At 39.7% G+C, this 24,026-nt stretch overlaps 1 protein-coding gene across 1 annotated transcript in view; it reads right to left on the bottom strand.

Annotated features, from left to right (window-relative positions):
* The window catches only part of isy1 (ISY1 splicing factor homolog), a 28,153-nt gene that overhangs the window by 3,050 nt on the left and 1,077 nt on the right, over positions 1-24,026 (bottom strand). The window contains exons 2-9 of the mRNA XM_073072141.1: positions 23,493-23,515; positions 17,265-17,316; positions 16,814-16,879; positions 14,230-14,272; positions 14,030-14,142; positions 11,472-11,589; positions 7,216-7,338; positions 2,212-2,327 (exon numbers count right to left, since the gene is read on the bottom strand). Coding sequence (XP_072928242.1) covers positions 2,212-2,327; positions 7,216-7,338; positions 11,472-11,589; positions 14,030-14,142; positions 14,230-14,272; positions 16,814-16,879; positions 17,265-17,316; positions 23,493-23,515 — 654 coding nt within the window. The remainder of the gene's footprint in view (positions 1-2,211; positions 2,328-7,215; positions 7,339-11,471; positions 11,590-14,029; positions 14,143-14,229; positions 14,273-16,813; positions 16,880-17,264; positions 17,317-23,492; positions 23,516-24,026) is intronic.

Below are 24,026 nucleotides of genomic sequence, written 5' to 3'. Positions count from 1 at the left end.
GGGAGCACCAGAGGGAGATGGAGAGCAGGCAAGGAGTGATTGTGAGAGGGACAGAGAGAGAAAAAAATAATGAAGAAAAAAAAGGGGGAAATAATAAATAAGGGATGGGTTAAGAAGGGGAAGGGGACATTAACGTAAGTTAGAGAAATCAATGTTCATGCCATCAGGTTGGAGGCTACCCAGCCGGTATATAAGGTGTTGTTCCTCCAACCTGAGTGTGGTTTCATCTTGACAGTAGAGGAGGCCACGGATAATCATATCAGAATGGGAATGGGATGTGGAATTACAATGTGCAGCCACTGGGAGATCCTGCTTTCTCTGGCGGACAGAGCGTAGGTGTTCAGTGAAACGGTCTTCCAGTCTTCGTTGGGCCTCAGCAATATATAGAAGGCCACACCGGGAGCACCAGACGCAGTATATCACACCAGCCGACTCACAGATGAAGTGTCGCCTCACCTGCAAGGATTGTTTGGGGCTCTGAATGGTGGTGAGGGAAGAAGTGTAATTAACTTTGCTTCCAACTTTCACCCTGCCCTCAAATTTGCCTGGTCCATCTCTGACACTTCCCTCCCCTTTCTTGATCTTTCTGTCTCTATCTCTGGAGACGGCTTATCTACTGATGTCTACTATAAGCCTACGGACTCTCACAGCTACCTGGACTATTTCTCTTCCCACCTTGTCTCTTGCAAAAATACCATCCCCTTCTCGCTCTCAGGATGAGGTTTTTCATTCCAGGACAAAGGAGATGTCTTCCTTTTTTAAAGAAAGAGGCTTCCCTTCTTCCACCATCAACTCTGCTCTCAAATGCACCTCTCCCATTTCATGCACATCTGCTCTCACCCCATCCTCCTGCCACCCCACTAGGGATAGGATTCCCCATGTCCTCACCCACCACCCCTCCAGCCTCCGGGTACAACATAAAATTCTCCGTAACATCCACCACCTCCAACGGGATCCCACTGCCAAGCACATCTTTCCCTCCCCCTCTCTTTCTGCTTTCCGCAGGGATCACTCCCTATGTGACTCCCTTGTCCATTTGTCCTCCCGCCCATCCCTTCCCACCGATCTCCCTCCTGGCACTTATCCTTGTAAGTGGAACATGTGCTACACTTGTCCTTACACTTCCTCCCTCACCACCATTCAGGGCCCCAGACAATCCTTCCAGGTGAGGCGACACTTCACCTGTGAGTTAGCTGTTGTGATATACTGTGTCCGGTGCTCCCGGTGTGGCCTTTTATATATTGGTGAGACCCGACGCAGACTGGGAGACCGTTTCACTGAACACCTACGCTCGGTCCGCCAGAGAAAGCAGGATCTCCCAGTGGCCACACATTTTAATTCCACGTCCCATTCCCATTCTGATATGTCTATCCATGGCCTCCTCTACTGTCAAGATGAAGCCACACTCAGGTTGGAGGAACAGCACCTTATATTCCGTCTAGGTAGCCTCCAACCTGATGGCATGAACATTGATTTCTCTAACTTCTGTTAATGCCCCTCCTCCCCTTCTTACCCCATCCCTTATTTATTATCTCTCTCTCCCCCCTCTTCTTTTCTCTCTCTCCCCCCTCTTCTTTTCTCTCTCTGTCCCTCTCACAATCAATCCTTGCCTGCTCTCCATATCCCTCTTGGTGCTCCCCTCCCCCTTTCTTTCTCCCTAGGCCTCCTTTCCCATGATCCTTTCCCTTCTCCAGCTCTGCATCCCTTTAGCCAATCAACTTTCCAGTTCTTAGCTTCACCCCTCCCCCCCGCCTTCTTCTATCATTTCGGATCTCCCCCTCCCACTTTTAATTCTCTTACTATCTCTCCTTTCAGTTAGTCCTGACGAAGGGTCTTGGCCTGAAACGTCGACTGTACTTCTCCCTATAGATGCTGCCTGGCCTGCTGCGTTCCACCAGCATTTTGTGTGTGTTACCATTTTCATATATTCATTTTCAACCTCCCACCTTCATAGGGGAACTCGAGTGATTGCATTTCAGTTGTACCCCGTTGCTATCACATCCTGGTTATGTGATCATCATAGTGATCTGAATAATCTCTTTAAGTCTGTAAACTTCTGCAAATTGGTGCAGAGGGGATAACACCAGTCATGGAAGAGCATGATCCTAATGGAGGCAATAAGCATGCTGTACCTATCTTCACTTCTGCCCTGTAACAGCAAATGTGAACATGTTTATAATATTTTGATATAAATGTTGAAAATGCATTTACCTCATCATCTTTCACTGCATAGATATTTACTTCTTCCTCTTCCTCCTCCTTAAACTCTTCACTTGTAAATCGGGACTCTTTATCTATCTTCCATTTTTGAACGGCTTCTGTTATGACTAAAATGAGCAAAGGAATTTGAAATACAGTGGATTCCAGTTAATTGGGTCACATCGGATTCAATACACTTTGGTCCAATTCAGCAATTGTTCCAATTAGCCGAAGTTTCATGCAAATAGTTAAAAAGGCATAAAGAGAACAAACTACCATTTAACTAAGTAACAAATTATGTATTTAAATGAAATACAAAACAAATTAGAACACTACTAATACAGTACTATAAAACTGTGTGTTAGTTATCAATGGAGGAATTCATTCAGTATACACTGCTGTGTTCTTTTGATTCACTGTAAATGAACAAAATCTGCAGACACCTAGTGTAGATAATGGAATGCCTACATACAATGCTTTCAACAATTTTATCACCCAAATCTTCTTTTCATAGTAGCACGCAATATAATTGTTGACACTTTCAAATTCTCTGTGGTTCCTAACTTGTTGAAGAAGTTGAAGATCCATTTACATTCCTGGCCTTTTCTGGCAACTCCAAGCCTGAATGCTTGAAAACACAGTGAGCAAACACATTCTGAACTGTCTTACTGCTAATTACTTGCCAACTATCTGTGACAAAGTCACTACTTTTTGAACACAAACACACGCAACTGAAGCTATTTTATAAACCATTCACTCTAAACAAGATGTAGCGTCTAATGGTCACACAAGTGCACATAACTGATGCTAGTTAGAAACTGATCAGCAAGTTCCCTGTTCCAACTAAGCAGCACAGTGTCCCAAATAAACGAAGGGAACCCCAACTATTTTCTCTATTAGATTTTTTTTCTTTAAGAGTTGTCCCAAATAACCACCTGACCCAATTAACTGACGCTCCAATTAAATGGAATCCACTGTATTTGTAATAATCACACATTCATACATGTCCATGTTGTATGCCTCCTTGCTCAAGATATGCCGTAAATGCTCGCCTTGAATTATAAATATATCACAAACTCGTGCACTGTGGAGATGACTGCAAGTAGCTGAGAAAGTAAGCTCCATTGGAGACTTGCTATTTGCATAGGAGGCTAAGAGACCCTCCAAACACACTAACAGATTGTGGGGTGGGAGTAAGGTGGCAGATAGAAATGTGAATGACAGGAGCCAAACAGTACTACAACACAGGCATATCTGTGTTTAAATGGTTGATAAAGTCCATCATTAAGGACCCTCAACACCCAGGACACACCCTCATCTCATTACTACCATCAGGGAGGAGGTACAGGAGTCTGAAGACGCACACTCAACTGTTTAGGAATAGCTTCTTCCTCTCTGTCATCAGATTTCTGAACAGCCCATGAACATTATCTCACTGTTTTGTTCTCTTTCTGCACTATTTATTTATTCTTTATCTGTAAGTAAACTGAAGTAATACATTGCACTGTACTGCTGACGTAAAACAACAAATCTCATGACAAATGTCAGTGTCCAGTCTACATATACTTTTTGCTCACTTTAGGGAAAGGTCCTTGCTGCTACTAAACTGCTACTCAATATATGTTCAACTCATGATATTAGTGCCGAGTTCCATTTGAGATTCAGGATTACCACTGTCTTATTTGTGAAACTTACTGTTTTGCAGCAAAGACATAAAAATACTATAAATTATAACGTAAATAAATAATGCAAAAAAAAAAAAGAGTTAGTATTCATTGACCATTCAGAGATCTGATGGTGCAGGAATCATTGAGTCATTGAGCATGAGCCTTCAGGCTCCTGTACATCTTCCCTGATGGTAATGAGAAAAGGGCACATCCTGGAGGGTGAGTGAGTGTACAGGAGCGAGTTATACCAGTTAGTCCAGCAGTGTTGCAGCAACAACCTTGCAATCAATGTCGGTAAGATGAAAGAGCAAATTGTGCACTTCAGGAAAGGTAGACGAGGGAATACAAACCAATCCTCAGAAGGATCAGAAGTGGAGAGTGTGAGCGATTTCAAGTTCCTGGGTGTCAAGATCTCTGAGGATCTAACCTGGTCCCAACATATTGATGCAGCAATAAAGAAGGCAAGACAGCAATTATATTTCATTAAAAGTTTGAAGAGTTTTGGTTTGCCCTCGAAAACTTCTATAGATGTACTGCGGATAGCATTCTGACAGGCTGCATCACTGTCTGGCACAGTGGGAGCGGGGGGTGGGGAGCTACTGCACAGGACTGAAAGAAGCTATAGAAAGTTATAAAATTAGTTAGCTCCATCTTGGATACTAGCCTTTGTAGTACCCGAGATATCTTCAAGGAATGGTGCCTCAGAAAGGAGACGTCCATTATTAAGGACCCCATCACTCAAGGCATGCCCCCTTCTCATTGTTACCGTCAGGAAGGAGGTACTCAGCGATTCAGGAACAGTTTCTTTTCCCTCTACCACACGATTCCTAAATGGACATTGAACCATGAACACTGCCTCACTTTTTAAACATTATAGATATACTGTATTTCTGCTTTTGCACTATTTCTATCTATTATATACATCTCATTGTAATTGATTTACTTTGTTTATTTTTTCCTTTCTATGTTATGTATTGCATTGTACTGCTGCTGCTAAGTTAACAAATTTCATGACACAAGTTGGTGATAATAAACCTGATTCTGATCGGATTCTAACTCTAATTCTTGAGGCACTGCCTCCTGAAGATGTCCTTGAAAGTAGGGGTGATTGTGCCCATGATGGAGCTGGACGAGTCTACAATCCTCTGCAGCCTCTTGCGATCCTGTGCACTGGCACTGGAGTCTCCATAACTGGCTGTGATACAACCAGTCAGGATGCTTTCCACTGCACATCAATAGAAATTTGCAGATGTCTTTGCTGACATACCAAACCTCCTCAAGGTACTAACAGGACTACTGGCATTCCTTCTTCATGACTTGCATCAAAGTGTTGGCCCCAGGACAGTCCTCTGAGATATTAAACTTAAAAGCTGCTCACCCTTTCCACTGCTGACCACTCAAGGAGGACTGATGCGTGATCTCGCAACTTCCCCTTTCTGAACTGTACTATCAGTTCCTTGGTCTTGCTGATATTGGACATAAGGTTGGTGAGCATTGTGTCAAATCGGTGAAACATGCTGTATTCTCTGCCAACACTGCATACTTTCAACAAATGTATGTCAGATTCCCAGGATGACACATGCAACAAGCACACACACATATTGAAACCAACTCAGTACCCACATTAGCCAAACAAACAGTCAAAGGAAAAAGATCAGTCACGCTATAACATTGTCACAATTCAGGGCTTTGTGCTGGTGATTACATGTAGACTAATAGAATTTTTTAAAACTAATCTGATGAAAGCAAGCCAGTTATTAAAAATGTTAAAATATGAGATTTTATATTCATAAATTATTTTGCATTAGCAAAAATGCAAAGGGAGTAGACAGCAGGATCAGTGTTTGACACAAGGAAGATAACTGTTTCGTTCTAAACTAATTTGTGACTTCATAAACATGGAGAGCATTATAAAATATTTCCCCACTTTTTTTTGTATATAAAAAGAATCAAACACATGACCATATATCATCAATTTAATCACACATGCATGATCTTAGCCATTTCACAAAGAATGTTTTATGTTAGCATCTCAGAATATGCATAATCCCTGTGCAGAATAGTGCCTCTTCACTATATTTGTACATCAGAATCAGTAGGTTAAAATTAACTGTTACCCACAAGTGAATTCTTTGTAGACTCTACCATCATGCCTCATTCATTCTGATGTAGTGCAATCAAATGGAAGCATTTGGACAATACTATAAAAATGTGCTACTGTTGCTAAAGCTTATGTGTAAAGTAATGAGCTGGCTTAACTATGATTGCAGTCAGACAATATACCCAATGGGAAATTAGTATTATTTAGTTAGGGTCCATCAGGATCAGGTTGTAAAGCCACACGCCACTGGTTGGAAAATTACAAGAGCAACTCTTAAGCAGGATACTGTCAATAGTAGTAATTCAGGCCATTCAAAAATGTTCCAGTAAAACCATTGCTATCATTTTTCTCCTCGAGTTTGTCAGAGTAAATGAAAATTCATGCTGATATTCTAGCATATGGTTGGGTTCTCCATATTGGCAATCCATTTGCAAATGTTTTGTCACCATATGAGGATACATCATATAACCATATAACAACTACAGCACGGGAACATGCCACCTCAGCCCTTCTAGTCGGTGCTGACATTTACTCTCACCTAGTCCCACCTACCTGCACTTAGCCCATAACCCTACATTCCTTTCCTGTCCATATACCTATCCAATTTTTTTTTTTAATGACAAAATCAAACCTGCCTCTACCACTTCTACTGGAAGCTCGTTCCACACAGCTACCGCTCTCTGAGTAAAGAAGTTCCCCCTAAACTTTTGCTCCTTAACTCTCAACTCATGTCCTCTTGTTTGAATCTCCTCTACTCTCAATGGAAAATGCCTATCCAAGTCAACTCTATCTATCCCCCTCATAATTTTAAATACCTCTATCAAGTCCCCCTCAACCTTCTACGCTCCAAAGAATAAAGACCCAACTTGTTCAACCTTTCTCTGTAACTTAGATGCTGAAACCCAGGTAACATTCTAGTAAATCTCCTCTGTACTCTCTCCTGAATCTTCCACCTTGTTTTACAATATCTTTTGGAAAATAAATTTATGTCTAAAAGTAATGTCAAAAATTTAACTGTGTAAGGACTTGTGTATAATTTAAAGTTAATTATAATAGGAACACTATGAAACTATGGCATTAAATTTGCTGATGCGAAAACATTTCATTCCATACATCATACTTAGATGCTTGTCAATGCTAATTAGCTTTATTTTTAACTTCAGAAGTGAATATTAATGAGTGTGCTAGGACCATCTTATTTTATCAATACTCATATACAGGCTTAACAACTGGTTTAGTTTTATTTACCTCCTTTCTCAAGCTCCTGTTCCAAAGGCAAAAGGACACCATCATCTTCATCTCTGTAGCCATAATAGTCTGCATCAATGTCTTTCATGAGCTCTGCACGAGTTTTCCGTGGTGGGGCAGGAGCTTCAAGCAAATATAAAAAAGATGTTGCCTCAAAACAGCATAGCTTCTGTCCTTAACCTACCAACTATAATTATTAACTTCATTTCCAATAAAACGTAGTTAAGGGACAGCACAGTAACGTAGAGGTTAGCACAAGGCTTTGCAGCACAGTTAACCTGGGTTCAATTCCCGCCACTACCGGTAAGGAGTTTATATGTTCTCCCTGTGACCACATGGGTTTCCTCCGGGTGCTCCGGTTTCCTCCCACAGCCCAAAGATATACTGGTTGGTAGGTTAATTGGTCATTGTAAATTGTCCTGTGATTAGGCTAGGATTAAATCAGATCGCTGTGTGGCACTGCTCAAATGGTCAGAAGGGCCTATCAGTGCTGCAGCTCAATAAAAAAAAGAGGCATATCTAGATAACATGCCTTAAAATCTAAACAAAGAATTGCCTGAAATTTGGGATGAGAGTAATAATGTGGGTTTTATATTGAAGGAATGCATTATAATGGAACATTTATGGATGTTCAGACCCAGGAGTAGATGTGCAAATTCATCATTACTAATTTTATGCCATACAGCGAGTCCGCTGATACCTCCTCCATTAGAATCAGGAAACTGCTTATGTGGAATTATTTTTATTTATTTTTTTAAGGATTTTGTATACTAGTAATGTTTTGGGAAAAAGATTTTGCTGAATAAACAACTTAATTTCTGATGACATAACATTCATTAATCAATGCATATCAGCCTCCAAATCTTGAAAACAAAATTGCAAATCTTTTCAAGAATCCAATACTTTAAAGTAATTTTCAGTTCTCATCTCAATAACTCAAGTACATCTGAATCCTTGTATTGTTCTCTGCCATTTTTAATAAATTAGATTAAAAATTAACACTTGTACTTCTTAGCTTTAGCTGTAATAAAGGCTGCTCAGCTTCCTTGGTGACATACTGTACGACTAAGATTTGACAGATGCAGCTACAGAAATACAAAATAGACAATCTGTGGATAGCTTTCTTTGATTTCACATCACTATTCTGTTGTCATCCGAGTTCAAAGGATTGGATAAAGTTAATGTCGTTCAGCGTTTTGGGGAATGATAGACCTTTGTGACTTCGTTCAGGAGTTGTGGCAAGCACATTTGAGTTAAACCCCTGCAAAGTTGAGGAGGTTTGTGCAGTGACCACCCTCCAGTCAAAAAGTCAGTTCCTTTTATTTCCTTGTGATTTCTGTGAACAAGGCATCTCCCGGCTGTGGAATCGGCAGATCATCATTACTTCGAAGGAATCGTTGTTCTGGGGAAGTCTCTGCTTACTGACTGTATAAGTCACATGGACTTTTGAATTTATCACTTTAAGTCTGTGCTTGGATGAGAACTCGTTAAGAACAGTTTCTAAGTTTGACTGTTGGTTAGAGATTGCCGCCTAACTGTTAACTTCCGGTTAAGTTAGTCAATTGTTTATTTTTCTAAGTTTTGAGCAGAGGTTAATAGATCTTGGGATTTGTTCTAAACCCTGTCTCAGTTTCATATTCATTGCTGCTGCATTCGTAACACCAAAAAAAGGTATCTTTTTAGACATGTTTATGCACTGAATCATTATGAAAAGTTTATTCAAAACAAATCACTTTACAATATTTACTTGTGTTAAACCCCAATAGTGAAATGGATAGGTAACGTGAACAGCAAGAGTCTACATAATGAATTAGTATCTCTTACCCAGGGCATATAGCCTGCCTTGTTCAAGCAAAGTGATATCGGGTGCAAAATGGCAGAAAGATATCAAATGAGAAAAGAAAAGGATACAAAAGTATTTAGAAGGACTGGATTGGGACAATGTGTTTTATGGGAAGGATGTAATAGAGAAATGGAGGTCATTTAAAGGTGAAATTTTTAGGGTACAGAATCTTTATGTACCTGTTAGGTTGAATGGAAAGGTTAAAAGTTTGAGAGAGTCATAGTTTTCAAGGGATATTGGAAACTTGGTTCAGAAAAAAAGAGAGATCTACAAAAAATATAGGCAGCATGGAGTAAATGAGGTGCCCAAGGAATATAAAGAATGTAAAAAGAATCTTAAGAAAGAAATCAGAAAAGCTAAAAGATACGAGGTTGCTTTGGCAAGTAAGGTGAAAATAAATCCAAAGGGTTTCTACAGTTATATTAATAGCAAAAGGATAGTGAGGGATAAAATTGGTCCCGTAGAGAATCAGGGTGGATAGCTATGTGTGGAGCCAAAAGAGATGGGGGAGATTTTGAACAATTTCTTTTCTTTGGTATTCACTAAGGAGAAGGATATTGAATTGTGTAAGGTAAGGGAAACAAGTAGGATAGTTATGGAAACTATGACGATTAAAGAGAAGGAAGTACTGGTGCTTTTAAAGAATATAAAAGTGGATAAATCTCTGGGTCCTGACAGGATATTCCCTAGGACCTTGAGGGAAGTTAGTGTAGAAATAGCAGGGGCTCTGACAGAAATATTTCAAATGTCATTAGAAATGGGGATGGTGCCGGAGGATTGGCGCATTGCTCATGTGGTTCCATTGTTTAAAAAGGGTTCTAAGAGTAAACCTAGCAATTATCAGCCTGTAAGTTTGACGTCAGTGGTGGGTAAATTAATGGCAAGTATTCTTAGAGATGGTATATATAATTATCAGGATAGACAGGGTCTGATTAGGAACAGTCAACATGGATTTGTGCGTGGAAGGTCATGTTTGACAAATCTTATTGAATTTTTTGAAGAGGTTACTAGGAAAGTTGATGAGGATAAAGCAGTGGATGCTGTCTATATGGACTTCAGTAAGGCCTTTGACAAAGTTCCACACGGAAGGTTAGTTAGGAAGGTTCAATCGTTAGGTATTAATATTGAAGTAGTAAAATGGATTCAACAGTGGCTAGATGGGAGATGCCAGAGAGTAGTGGTGGATAACTGTTTGTCAGGTTGGAGACCGGTGACTAGTGGTGTGCCTCAGGGATCTGTACTGGGTCCAATGTTGTTTGTCATATACATTAATGATCTGGATGATGGGGTGGTAAATTGGATTAGTAAGTATGCAGGTGATACTAAGATAGGTGGGGTTGTGGATAATGAAGTAGGTTTTCAAAGCTTGACGAGAGATTTAGGCCAGTTAGAAGAGTGGGCTGAAAGATGGCAGATGGAGTTTAATGCTGATAAGTGTGAGGTGCTACCTTTTTTCAAAATAGGACATACAGGGTAAATGGTAGGGCATTGAGGAATGCAGTAGAACAGAGTGATCTAGGAATAACGGTGCATAGTTCCCTGAAGGTGGAATCTCATGTGGATAGGGTGGTGAAGAAAGCTTTTGGTATGCTGGTCTTTATAAATCAAAGCACTGAGTATAGGAGTTGGGATGTAATGTTAAAATTGTACAAGGCATTGGTGAGGCCAAATTTGGAGTATTGTGTACAGTTCTGGTCACCAAATTGTAGGAAAGATGTCAACAAAATAGAGAGAGTACAGAGGAGATTTGCTAGAATGTTACCTGGGTTTCAGCACCTAAGTTACAGAGAAAGGTTGAACAAGTTAGGTCTTTATTCTTTGGAGTGTAGAAGGTTGAGGGGGGGGGGGGGAACTTGATAGAGATATTTAAAATTATGAGGGGGATAGATAGAGTTGACGTGGATAGGCTTTTTTCATTGAGAGTAGGGAAGATTCAGACAAGAGGACATGAGTTCAGAGTTAAGGGGCAAAAGTTTAGGAAGAACACGAGGGGGAACTTCTTTACTCAGAGAGTGGTAGACTGTGTGGAACGAGCTTCCAGTAGAAGTGGGAGAGGCAGGTTTGATATTGTCATTTAAAAAAAAAATTGGATACGTGTATGGACAGGAAAGGAATGGAGGGTTATGGGCTGAGTGCAGGTCAGTGGGACTAAGTGAGAGTAAGCGTTCGGCATGAACTAGAAGGGCCGAGATGGCCTGTTTCCATGCTGTAATTGTTATATGGTTATAAAAACCTGTTTAATTAGTGCAGCCCCAAAGAATGATTAAACTGTGTGACAGTAACATTTCGAATAATTAATGAAAACTGAATTCGCTACATAGCATTGGGAGTGACAACACCCAAAGAAATTTCCAACAGGTGAATATTCTCATGATAGGTAATGAAGGAAATTTAAAAAATTTTAAAAACTTACGCTCTTTTTCAAATAATTCTCTGACTCCTGGCAAATCTTTAGCTGCTCCAAAATATTTGTATCCTCTGTTGCCTGGAACTTCTTTTCCCTCATGATCCAACATTTTTGGTCCAATTTTCTAAATTAAAAAAAAGACTGTTGTAGAAATGACATTATTCAGAAAGAAAAATTAAATTGTAAACAGCTGTTTTCCTCTGATTTTTTCATCAGGAAAGCAACCTTCATCTTACGTTGATTAAAGATATTTGCTAGTGCCAACGCCAGTAGATTAACATCACTGCCTAGTAATAAACCAAATCGTAGCATCACGTTAGGACAAAATTCAAATATGCTGCATTTAGCCACAGTCACACGCTTAAGATCAATTTATATTCTTGAAACCTGATTGCAAATCCAAACACATTCTTTACATCAAAGCTACAACATTATGAACTGGTAGCACAGAAGCACAGCAGAAGTATCATATTATAACTTTTTTTAATCTTATTTGTGATTCAAACACAAGCCTGTTGCTGGATTAATTGATTACTCAAATTGCCCCTTGTGCTAAACAAGTGTTAGGAGATGGGGAATGGGGTTGATGGGCACATGAAAGAGATCAGGCAGATGGAAATAGGTGCAAGAATGTATCTGATGCAATATTAGTGATTTATGCTCTTAAAATCAACTTAATTATATGGCAGTTACAGAAAGTAGGATGGAGAAAGAAGATATATTGCTTTCTTCAGGGTTCAAGAGGAGAAGGATTCACAAGGGAAGAAAAATACCCATTTTAGCCCTCATGCTCAAAAATATGCAAACTTCTTGCAAACCAGGAGTCTGAATTCAGTGGTGGGCAAGTTGTTGGAGAAGATCCTGACAGGCAGGATTTATGAGCATTTGGAGAGTGATAATCTGATTAGGGATAGTCAGCATGGTTTTGTCAAGGATAGGACATGCCTTACCAGCCTGATTGAATTCTTTGAGGATGTAACAATACACATTGAAGGTAGAGCAGTGGATGTAGTGTATATGGATTTCAGTAAGGCATTTGATCAGGTTCCCCATGCAAGGCTCTTTCAGAAAGTAAGGAGGCATGGGACCCAAGGAGACCTTCCTTTGTGGATCCAGAATTGGCTTGCCCACAGAAGGCGAAGGGTGATTGTAGATGGTTCGTATTCTGCATGGAGGTCGGTGACCAGTGGTGTTCTGCAGTGATCTGTTCTGGGACCCCTCCTCTTTGTGACTTTTATAAATGACCTGGATGAAGAAGTAGAAGGGTGGGTTAGTAAGTTTACTGATGACACAAAGGTTGGGGGTGTTGTGGATAGTCCGGAGGGTTGTCAGATGTTACAACGGGACATCGATAGGATGCAGAACTGGGCTGAGAAGTGGCAGATGAATTTCAAACAAGTGTGAAGTGGTTCATTTTGGTAGGTCAAATTTGAAGACAGAATATAATATTAAAGGTAAGATTCTTAGCAGTGTGGAGGATCAGAGAGATCTTGGGGTCCGTGCTCAGAGGACACTCAAAGCTGCCGCTAAGGTTGACAGCGTTGTTAAGAAGGCATACGGTGTGCTGACATTCATCAACCATGGGATTGAGTTCAAGAGCCATGAAGCAATGTTACAGCTATACAAGACATTGGTCAGACCCCACTTAAGAGTATTGTGTTCAGTTCCAGTCACCTCACTACAGGAATGATGTGGATACTATAAAGAGAGTGCCGAGGAGATTACAAGGACGTTGCCAGGATTGGAGAACGTGCCTTTTGAGGTGAGTGAACCTGGCCCTTTCTTGTGATGGAGGATGAGAGGTGACCTGATAGAGGTGTACAAGATGATGAGGGGCATTGATTGTGTGGATAACCAGAGGCTTTCGCCCAGGGCTGAAATGGCTAACGTGAGGGGGCATAGTTATAAGGTGATTGGAAATAGGTACCGAGGGTATGTCAGGGGTAAGTTTATCAGAGAGCGGTGGGTGCATGGAATACACTGCTGCCACTGGTGGTGGAAGCAGATACAATAGGATCTTTTAAGAGCCACTTAGACAGGTACATGGAGCTTAGAAAAATAGAGGACTACGCACTAGGGAAATTCTAGGCAGTTTCTAAAATAAGTTACATGGTTGGCACAACAGTGTAGGCCAAAGGGCCTGTAATGTACTGCAGATTTCTATGTTCTATAGCAATAATCTAGAAACTATCACCATTTGGAATAAACAACAGGAATCCCTAACAAGTATAGTTAATTTATTTAGAAAGTCCTGCATAGATGAAAAAATGTCATATTGTGGAACCTGATTTATTTTTTGATAATTAAACCACGCTATTTATTTTAATAGCCTTTACCTAACTTGGGCACAAAAGCTACAAAGAGCTCTTAGGACAGTGATGTGTGGGAACAAGATTACTCAAGCTTCAGTAACAAATTGCACAGCTGAAATTAAAGCTCCCTTAAGCAGGTCCAATATGTTTTAAACCCCAAACCAATGTTTCAAAATATATTATTTCCAATTGACTACAACTGTCAAAGTCAAGAAAATTTGCATGCATATTTAGCAAAACCTTGTTACTTACTCCATAATCAGGACCTCCTAACTCTTTTATTCTGACTTCCCAGTGGCCTTTCTCTCGTAGCAACTTATTGATTTCATCATTTAGATCTCGTATCCGAAATTCTCCCAATCCAGCTTTAAGAGAAAATGTATTTCCATCCCATGAATTTCTATTGAAAATGTGAATAAATTTGTGAAGTTGAAAGCAGTTTAGAAACTTACCATTTTGTATCTGTGCCACTTTTTTTGAAATTTCACTTATAATCTAAAAAAAAACGAAGATTAAATAGTTGATAACTGTGAATATTATTCACATACATATTAAATATATCCTTAGCAATTACAAGATTCTGATTATTTCCATATTGTAATAAGCTTAACAAGATTACTTGAGCAGGATACCTTTAAAGCAAATTTGAAGCATTCATCTACCATGAACCTGTCCTTAAGCTGTGCACACTAGCATCAAATATTTACAGCGCAAGCCCACGATCAAGCATACTTTCTTCAACCAATGATTGGTGTGTCAATGCCGACCTGGATGGGAAAGGCAATTTCCTGGAGCAAATAGCTTTCACTACGTTGCATCCAGATATAATCATATGGCCTGACATCAGTACAGAAGTGATTATTGGTGAACTCACAGTCCCCTGGGAAAACAACATCGATGAAGCCCACGAGCGCAAGTTAACCAAGTATGCAGAATTAAGATCAGAGTGCAGAGGCAGAGGGTGAAAGGTCTTATGCTATCCATTCGAAGTAGGTTGCTGTGGCTTTATTGCGTTCACTTTCCAGAAGTGGCTGCGTGACCTTGGCTTCACTAGAAGAGAGATCAAATCAACCAGCAGGGCTGTAGCTGAGGCAGGGGAGACAGGATCATCATGGGTGTGGACCAAGTATGTCCAGAGGGGCAGATAGTCGGACAGTGTATCCATCGTTTGCAAACCCTTCAGTAGTTGCATAGACACCTGAAGAGTAGACTATCTGTTGGATGGAAGCAACCAACAACTCTGATAGAGGCAGATGCCAAGTTGTTAAGCTCATCAGTGGGAGGTGGTGCTTTAGCACTGCTGGCCCACCACCTCGAAGGAGTCTTGATCATAAGTGGGCCGAAACTCCTGAAGACAGGTGGCAGATCAACTGATGATCCACTGGTGATAGCACAGGACTGTTAACATCCTAGTCCATGTGTATTTTCAATTTTTAAAAAATAGCTCACTAAGTCTGATTGGTAATATTACATTTAGGTATTCATGCTTAAAACTACTTTTCCAATATAATGTATGAATACTATAAATCTTTCTACAAAAGTGAAACAACGCACACAAAATGCTGGTGGAACACAGCAGGCCAGGCAGTATCTATAAGGAGAAGCACTGTCGACGTTTCGGGCCAAGACCCTTCGCCAGGACAAAAGTGAAAAATGGCTTTAGATCTCTGGAGGATCATTGCTACTGGAGAGGGGACAGAGATTGCCTTTTGATCACTGCCGGAGAGGAAAAGTCTTGCCACTGTGCCCGGAGAATGTTACCCAGGTTTTCTGCAGTTTGAATATGGACTTGGACTACAGGCTTTATTTTCAGTCTTACCGTTTTCTACGTTCTGAGTTTTTCACCTGACCCTTCTCATTTTTTTTGTATGGGTGTGGGTGTGGGGGGATTTGGGTTTTGATGATCTTTCGTGGTTTACGTAAAGAAGTATTTCATTGGGCATACTTCATTAACAAATGAACCTTTGAAATGATTTAAAACCATGTTTTATTATTTAAGGAAACTCTCTACTTGAACTATTTATGGCAATACTTTTAAAACAAAACATGACATGGGGTCATGTGGATCTGATAGAAGTCAATTTGTCAATCACAGCCCTCGTACATATCCACTTAATTGGGCTAAACGTGCACGGCTCATCCCATTGCCTTCCACACTCTGGATCCAGCAGAAAAGTTTGGATGGTTCCAACACTGGAGTCCAATTGATAGAATTGCCAACAAAACTCAGCAACATTCAGTACTTCTGATTAAAATATAGAACTCTTTCTACTGTTTAGAATATTGAAACTGTATTTGCTTCACACCAGGTTGCATTAAACTATTCCTTTCCCTTCACTGTTATATCCCATGTTTGACTGGAAAAGCAGAAACCTTGGTTACAATCACCACCTGCTATATAAAAAAGATGATTGTTTAAAATCATATCACTTCTTTTTATTGAATACCCATTAAAATTAATGCTGAAATCTCAATTCTTACTGTATCTTAGATTACAGTAATATTGATCTGTATGGAAAGACATGGAGAAAACCAATTATTTGCAGAATCATATTATGTTCAATCACGCTATAAAAGTACTAGGGGAAAATATGAAATAATGTTAAACACACAAGTAATTATGGCTTAATATTTTAGTAGGATGTAGTGTCTTATCAACTACTATAAAATGGACTGTGCATTGGCCATCATGTTAAAACGCAGATATTAGTCCAAAAGAAAGTTTTGTGACCACACATCTTGGGCGCTTTGACTTCACAATTGTCATGCCTTGATCTCAATTGAGAAATGCCACTATATTAAAGTGAACCATGATACAATTTTTAGCGCAGTGTAAACAGCAGCATCTTCTCTTCTTGCTCAGCCCCCATCCCACTTGTATCTCTGCAAATGTAAAATTTAGTTTCAAAACAAATTTTTAGACAGTCAAATAAACTTTGAAAACACTAACAATTGCAGTAATGTAATCAATACATGCTGTTAATAAAACCACTCATGGAAGATTACTGGGCCGAAGAACCATGAGAATTTGCTTACCTGTCTCCTCCATTTCTCTGCCTTATGTAAATCACTGCATTCTGATGCAAGGAACGGTCTCCTTTCCTACTGAAGAGACAGAGACTGTAATCAAAGTTTTTGCTTAAACCAAAAGGTGTCACGGAGCCAAGTGGCAAGTGACCCAAATAATGAACACATCAAAACTACATTATTTTACTACAACCAGGCAGGGAAGTATCAGAATGTACATGTTGAATTAAAACTATTGCTTTGCTGGGGGGAAAAAATTGTTAGCTCAGTATTACTCCAATGATCACGAGACCAGGTCATGTACTGGTTCAATGAACAAACTACATAGTGCTGTGTGCTCAGTGTCTTTAAATATATTGCTTTAGTTTGGGTATCCTGGAAAATCTCATATACTGAATTTTATACAAAATAGATATCTTTACAGCATCTCTTTCATAATTGAAAATAACAATTCACTAACCTTAACCTTTCCATCTTCCAGCTGGGCCTGGCGAAATCTTGCCAAGGCTGTCCTAAATGAAAATAATATGGATAATTAATTCATTTTTCATAAACTGACAGATCTGCCATTTCAACAGAGCTTGAAAATTTATTGCCAAGTCAAAATTAATATATAGGAAAAAAACATGATTTTAAATATTTAAGCTAACTACAAGACTTTATAATCATGGCTAAATTTTGTGAGCTATTTGTAAGGCTTCAAAATTTATGCCAATTGAAAAATTGGTAGATCTTCCTTACGGAAATAACTGCTTTAAATAAACATTTGCAAGCCCGAGATTTCTTTATTTTAACTATAATTCCATACTGACTTTTACATAGCTAGAAATGGAAGTCTAAAGTATCAAGAATGCAAGTGTCTTTGTAACTTCCAACATAGATCAACAAAATGAGAAACAAGCTTAAAGAAGTTATGTGACACAACAGATAGAACAAGTACAAGGGATTATAAAATTAATTTTGAAATATAAAGTAGGCAACTGGTATTTTCAGTTAAGCTATAAAACATTGATGTCTAAACATTTAAAAATTTTAAACTTTCCTCCTTGTTTGACCAATGGGCAAAACATAAAATAGATTCAAATGTCGGCCCAAAATGTCAAATGCACTCTTTTCCATAGATGTTGCCTGGCTTGCTGAATTTTTTTGTGTGTGTTACAATAGATGCATAGATTCAAAGTTCAGTTCTAACCGCAATGATTGAACAATGCTCTGTAACCCAAATAGTACACTAACAAATCCATTCCAATAATCTAGCATTAAATTTTTCTGCACATCCTCAGGGGAAAAAAAAAGAAAAAGAATCTGCAACTGCCGGAAGTTTGAAATAAAAACAAATAACACTAGTAACACTCAACAGGTCAGGAAGTATTTGTGGAAAGCAAACCATTTCAGGTTGTAGACCTTTCATCATTACTGGGAAGGGGAGAACAAAAAATAAAATGGTTTTGACAGAGGGCTCCTGTTCTTTACTCTTCATTGATGTTGCCTTTCCTGCTGAGTATTTCTAATACCTATTGTTCATATTTCAATCCCCAAATAAAGATTAATTTCCACACACACTTTTGGGCAATGGACTGAAGATCACTGAAATTTATATTAAGACCCTTCAAGCCATTTAGCTCATGGTCTGGTTTCATTCTATTATTTTGGAAAGGATTTGAAACTAAGTTTCAAAGGTAAAAGTACAAGACATCTAATCAGGACCTGACAACACCAATTTTCTGTATCAATCATAAGCTAAATAGTACTCAAAGCAAATCCAAAATTTGTGATCAAGATAAAATTACTATTTGCTCATTTTCACAACATTCCATGAAAAATATTTTGAGAAAAATTATATAAAATTTCCTCACATCAATTAGAAGATCAAAATATCTTTTTTTTCTTATTGCGATGATTATTCTATTTTCAGAATGTCATCTTGTGTGCTTATATATGTAAGCAAAATTGAATTGGATGATCAAGTCCAACCAGCTGAAGAAACATACGAGGACAGCAATACCGAATACAGTGGGTTCCAGTAAATTGGGGTAGCCGCTTATTTGCAAAAACTCTTAAAGAACAAAAACAAATCAAGAAAATAGCCAGGATTCCCTGTTAAGAGACACTTAAGGGACTGTTAAAGAGACTTTTGCTGAACAGTTTCCAACTAGCAATAGTCACATGAACTTGTGTTGTCGTTAGACACTACATTGTGCTTAGAGTGAAGAGTTTTCAAATGGCATCAGTTGCATGTATTTGTGTTCAAAAAGCAGTGATTTTTGTCATTAACTGTTGGCGAAAAATAAGCAGGAAGACAATTTGGAACTGTTTTGCTCACTGCAGTTTCAAGCACTCGGACTTGGAGAAGCCTGAAAAGATGGGAGTGAAAATTAAACCATTTCACTACTTCAATAAGTTGGGAACTATGAAGAATATGAAGGTATCAACAATTATCTTGAACGCTACAATGAAAATGAAGATTTGGAGGATGCAACTGCTGAAAATATTGTATGAAGGTAGTCCATTACCTGCATTAATTTTGTTCACTTAACAGTCAAAAGAAGTGTTGTTTGTCCATCGTATCTGACGATGACAATGAAAACAGTGGGGGAGGAGTTTTTAAAGTGGAAAAGCAATTGCACTGTGACAGTGCCACTCTCTTGACATTGGAAGTCTAGGTCCAGTGGTACTAGTAGTTGTCACAAACTGGGGTCTTCCCTGGTTGCAGTGGATATCCGTGATTTCTTCTGTGCCTTAGCCACTCTCCACGAGGTGCTGCAGAACTGCCTTTCTGACCTTTGGATCTCACCCACCCAGTCTGCCAGAGCTGACTTGCATGCTAGGACAGGCACCCCTATTTCATCAGGCGATGAGACCCAACAGCTACCCTCACCTGGTTTAACCTACCTTTTGAAGTGGTGTGCTGGGGTGTGGTCACTGTCACATACAAACAGCTATTTAAAGCCACAGGTGGGGCCAAGAGTGAGCTGCTCCAGAATGGACACAAAAGCCCCTTCACCAGAAGTGCTACCCCTCCCTGAACACCCAATGGACACTGGATAAATTCCATCATCAATAACCCTAGGAACTAATAGTTTTATATCACTGTAGTAGCACTGATATTGTTTTAATTTGTTCTGCATCTCATTACAGAACTGTGCATATATATAGCTATGGTGCCTAAGAATTTACACAGCACTATAGGAATTTTATGTACTGCTGTCACAAAAAAAAACAAATTCCATGACATATGTGAGTGATGATAAACCTGATTCTGATATGGGTCTCTGTTGTGGACTGAGAGTGGGAAGGGTACAAGAAGAGGAAAATCATAGTTGGGAAAAGGGGAAGGGAGAGGGCAGGGAGTAAGAAGCTCCAGAGAGACCTCCTGTAATGATCAGTAATCTTGGAATCAAATTACCTTGTTTGGTGTCTCAGGGCTGGGTGTGTCCATACCAGCACCAGCCCACCCATGCCTGACACTCCTTCTCTGATACCCGTCCCACACCCCTCCCATGGCGCAAGAGAAAGTTTGTAAATCCTTTGCAATTACCTGGTTTTCTGCATTAATCACTCCTAAAATGTGATCTGATCACCTGAGTCACCTGCCTAAACTAATAACAAACAATTGTACTTTTTATGTCTTTATTGTACACATTGTTTAATTATTCACAGTCTAGGCTGGAAAAAAATGTGAACCCTTGTATTTAATAACTGGTAGGACCTTCTTTAGCAGCAGTAAACCTCCACCAAATGCTTCCTGTAGCTGCTGAGTGAGGACAAATTTTAAACCATTCCTCCATACAAAACTGTTCTAGTTCATCAATATTACTGGAATACCTTGCATGAGTCATACCAGAAGCAAGATGGCGGCACGACGCAGCGCACAGCGGCCACTTCAGAAATGATTATCTGTTATCTGTAAGTAGGGGCCGTGTACAATCCTGATTTGATGGGAGACGGATGTGTGAAGCACAGAGGAACATCTGGTGAAACTTTTGAAATGCCTGTTTCGCTGCCGCTGCCACTGTGCAATCAGAAAAATCTCCGGGAGGAAGGCCCCGAATCCTCGGCTTTGCCTGTCGCTTGGCAGCCGGTGCCAGCGTCGAAGCGCTCAGCAGAGATGGTGCTCGGTATCGGAGGCTCGAAGATTTCGGACGGACTTGGAGTTGGCTGTGGTCGGAGCTCCCAAAGTGCTGTATCGGCAAGCTGCAGCACTGGAGGGTCATGGCAGGAAGAGTTTTTCTTCCTTCTACCGTCTGCGTGAGATGATGGGCTGTCGGGACTTTGAGACTATTTTTTAAAACCGTGCCATGGACTGCTCTTTATCAGATTACGGTATTGCTTTGCACTGTTGAAACTATGTGTTATAATTATGTGGTCTTTGTCAATTAGTCTTTTATCAATTATGGTTTTGTCTGCACCGTTGAAACTATAAGTTAACTATAACTATATGTAACTATGTGGTTTTGTGTAGGTCTTGTAGCTTTAGGTTTGTCTGATGGGTTTGTAGTTCCTTTCCAGGGAACGTGCTAAGACGGGAGCGCGATATCGATACGCAGCAGCCTCTCCAGACTCTGGATTGGGGATTACCAAACGTTATGTGGTTTTTCTTGTGTGGTCTGTTTTGTGCTTTTTTTGTGATATCATTCCGGAGAACATTGTCTCATTTTTTAACTACATTGTAATTGTGGTTATAAATGACAATAATCTGAATCTAATCTGAATGAACAGCCCTCTTCAGGTCATACGACAGCATCTCAATTGGGTTAAGATCTAAGACTCTAACTTGGCTAATCCAAAATATGAGCTTCTCTTCTTTTTAAAGCATTCTGTTGTTGATTTACTCTTGTGTTTTGGATCATTGTCTTGTTGCATCATCCAACATCTATTAAGCTGCAGGTGACGGACTGCTATCCTGACATTGTCCTTTAAAAAGTCTTGATACAATTTTGAATTTATTGTCCCCTCAGTGATTGCAAGCTGTCCAGGCCCTGAGGTAGCAAAGCAGCCCCAAACCATGATGCTTCTTGCACCATTCTTCGCAGTTCTGATGAAGTTTTGCTTTTGGTGTGCAGTGCCCTTTTTTCCTCCCATCGTAGCGGTCTGCATTTCTGCCAATAACTTCAACTTTTGTCTCATCTATCCACAGAGGGTTGTCCCAAAACTGTTGTGGAACATCCAGGTGGTCTTTTACAAATTTGAGACGTGCAGCAATTTTTTTTTGATGAGCAGTGGTTTCCTCCGTGGTGTCCTTCCATGAACACCAGTCTTGTTCAGTGCTTTTTTTTTAAAGCAAGTTTAAGCAAGTACTAGAGATTTCTGCCAGTATTTTGCTGTTACCCTTAGGTTCTGTTTCACCTGCTTCAGCATTGCACATTGTGCTCCTGATGACACCCAGTCCTAGGGAGAATAGCAACAGTACTGAATTTCCTCCATTTGTCGACAATTTCTCATACTGTGGACTGATGAACACTCAAGTCTTAGAAATGCTCTTGTAGCCTATTCCAGCTTCATGCACCTCTACAATTCTTCTAAGGTCCCCTGAAAGTTGTTTTGATCGAGGCATGTTGCACATAATCAGATCTTTCTTGAGAAGAGCAGGCTCTGTTAGTACCTTGACTTTCTATGTCATTTTATAAGCCAGGGCACTTCTACAACTCACACCTCTAATCTCATCTCATTGATTGAACACCCAACTCCAAATAGCTTTTGTAGAAGGCATTACCCCAGAGGTTCACATACCTATTTGAACCTAGTCTGTGATTGTTTAAATGGTGTACTCAGTATTGACAAGTTCAACTGTGTTTGTGTGTGCTGTGGCAAACCTTCAAACTCCCAGGCCTCTGGTGGAGGACCAGAGATTGAGGTAAAATACACTCACACATCACCCATTCAAGTGAAAATTTTTTTTAAAATATATGTGCACGTGAGACGTTTGCACAGTACTGCAAATATATAATTTGTTACTCAGTTTAAATGGTAGTTTGTCTTTTTATACCTTTTTAACTATTTCCATGAAACTTCAGCTAATTGGGACAGCCACATATTTGAGCCACAATGTCAGACAGACAGACATACTTTATTGATCCCGAGGGAAATTGGGTTTTGTTACAGCCGCACTAACCAAGAATAGTGAAGAAATATAGCAATATAAAACCATAAATAATTAAATAAAAATAAGTTAATCATGCCAAGTGGAAATAAGTCCAGGAGCAGCCTATTGACTCAGGGTGTCTGACACTCTGAAGGAGGAGTTGTAAAGTTTGATGTCCACAGGTAGGAATGACTTCCTATGATTCCTATGACGCTCAGTGTTACATCTTGGTGGAATGAGTCTCTGGCTGAATGTACTCCTGTGCCTAACCAGTACATTATGGAGTGGATGGGAGTCATTGTCCAAGATGGCATGCAACTTGGACAGCATCCTCTTTTCAAACACCACCGTCAGAGTCCAGTTCCACACCCACAACATCACTGGCCTTACGAATGAGTTTGTTGATTCTGTTGGTGTCTGCTACCTGGTCCCAATGTGTCCCGATTAACCAGAATCCACTGCAGTTAAAGCAGAGGAGAGTAGGTTCTTGATTAGTAAGGACACCAAAGGTTACAGGGATCCACAGTATTTATATAATCAGCAAAGCTTTGTAATGAGCTATATTAAATTTTAATTTACTAATTCCTATTGAGATAGTTTACTTACATTGCCTTCTCTGCATTTCGAGCCTGCAAAAGCATGGAAACAAAGCAAATTTATGAACATTGGAATTCTAACACTTTTACACAAAAACTCTCTCAATTCAAAAATGCTGAGAAAGGCCACGTTCTCATTATTTAAAAGACATTTCCCACAAAAATATGAGCCCTACTTAGAAAGCCACTCAGCCAACTAATTCACCAGAAGGTGTACCAGCAGAACTTTGTGCTTCACAACCTCTATCAACCCATATGATTATACCAGATTACAATGAAAGAATGTTATCATTAAGCCAGAAGCAGTAGTCAATCTAACTACTACTCAAATATTAAAAAAAACTACAATTTTTAAAATAAAACAAATATTATAAACAAGACACAGGAAAAGCTGCACATGCCAGTAATCTGGAGCAATGTACAAATGCTGGACATACTCCTGAGGGAGAGTCTTGACTAGAAATGTCAACTGTCTAATTCACTCCATAGATGCTGCCTGGCCTATTGAGTTCCTTCAGCTTCTGTGTGTTGCTCTAAACAGCAG

Source organism: Hemitrygon akajei, chromosome 19, assembly GCF_048418815.1.
Source record: "Hemitrygon akajei chromosome 19, sHemAka1.3, whole genome shotgun sequence".
In the NCBI taxonomy this organism is placed as follows: Eukaryota; Metazoa; Chordata; class Chondrichthyes; order Myliobatiformes; family Dasyatidae; genus Hemitrygon; species Hemitrygon akajei.
Note: the sequence above shows the minus strand (reverse complement) of the source record. Positions and strands in the feature narration are given on the sequence as shown.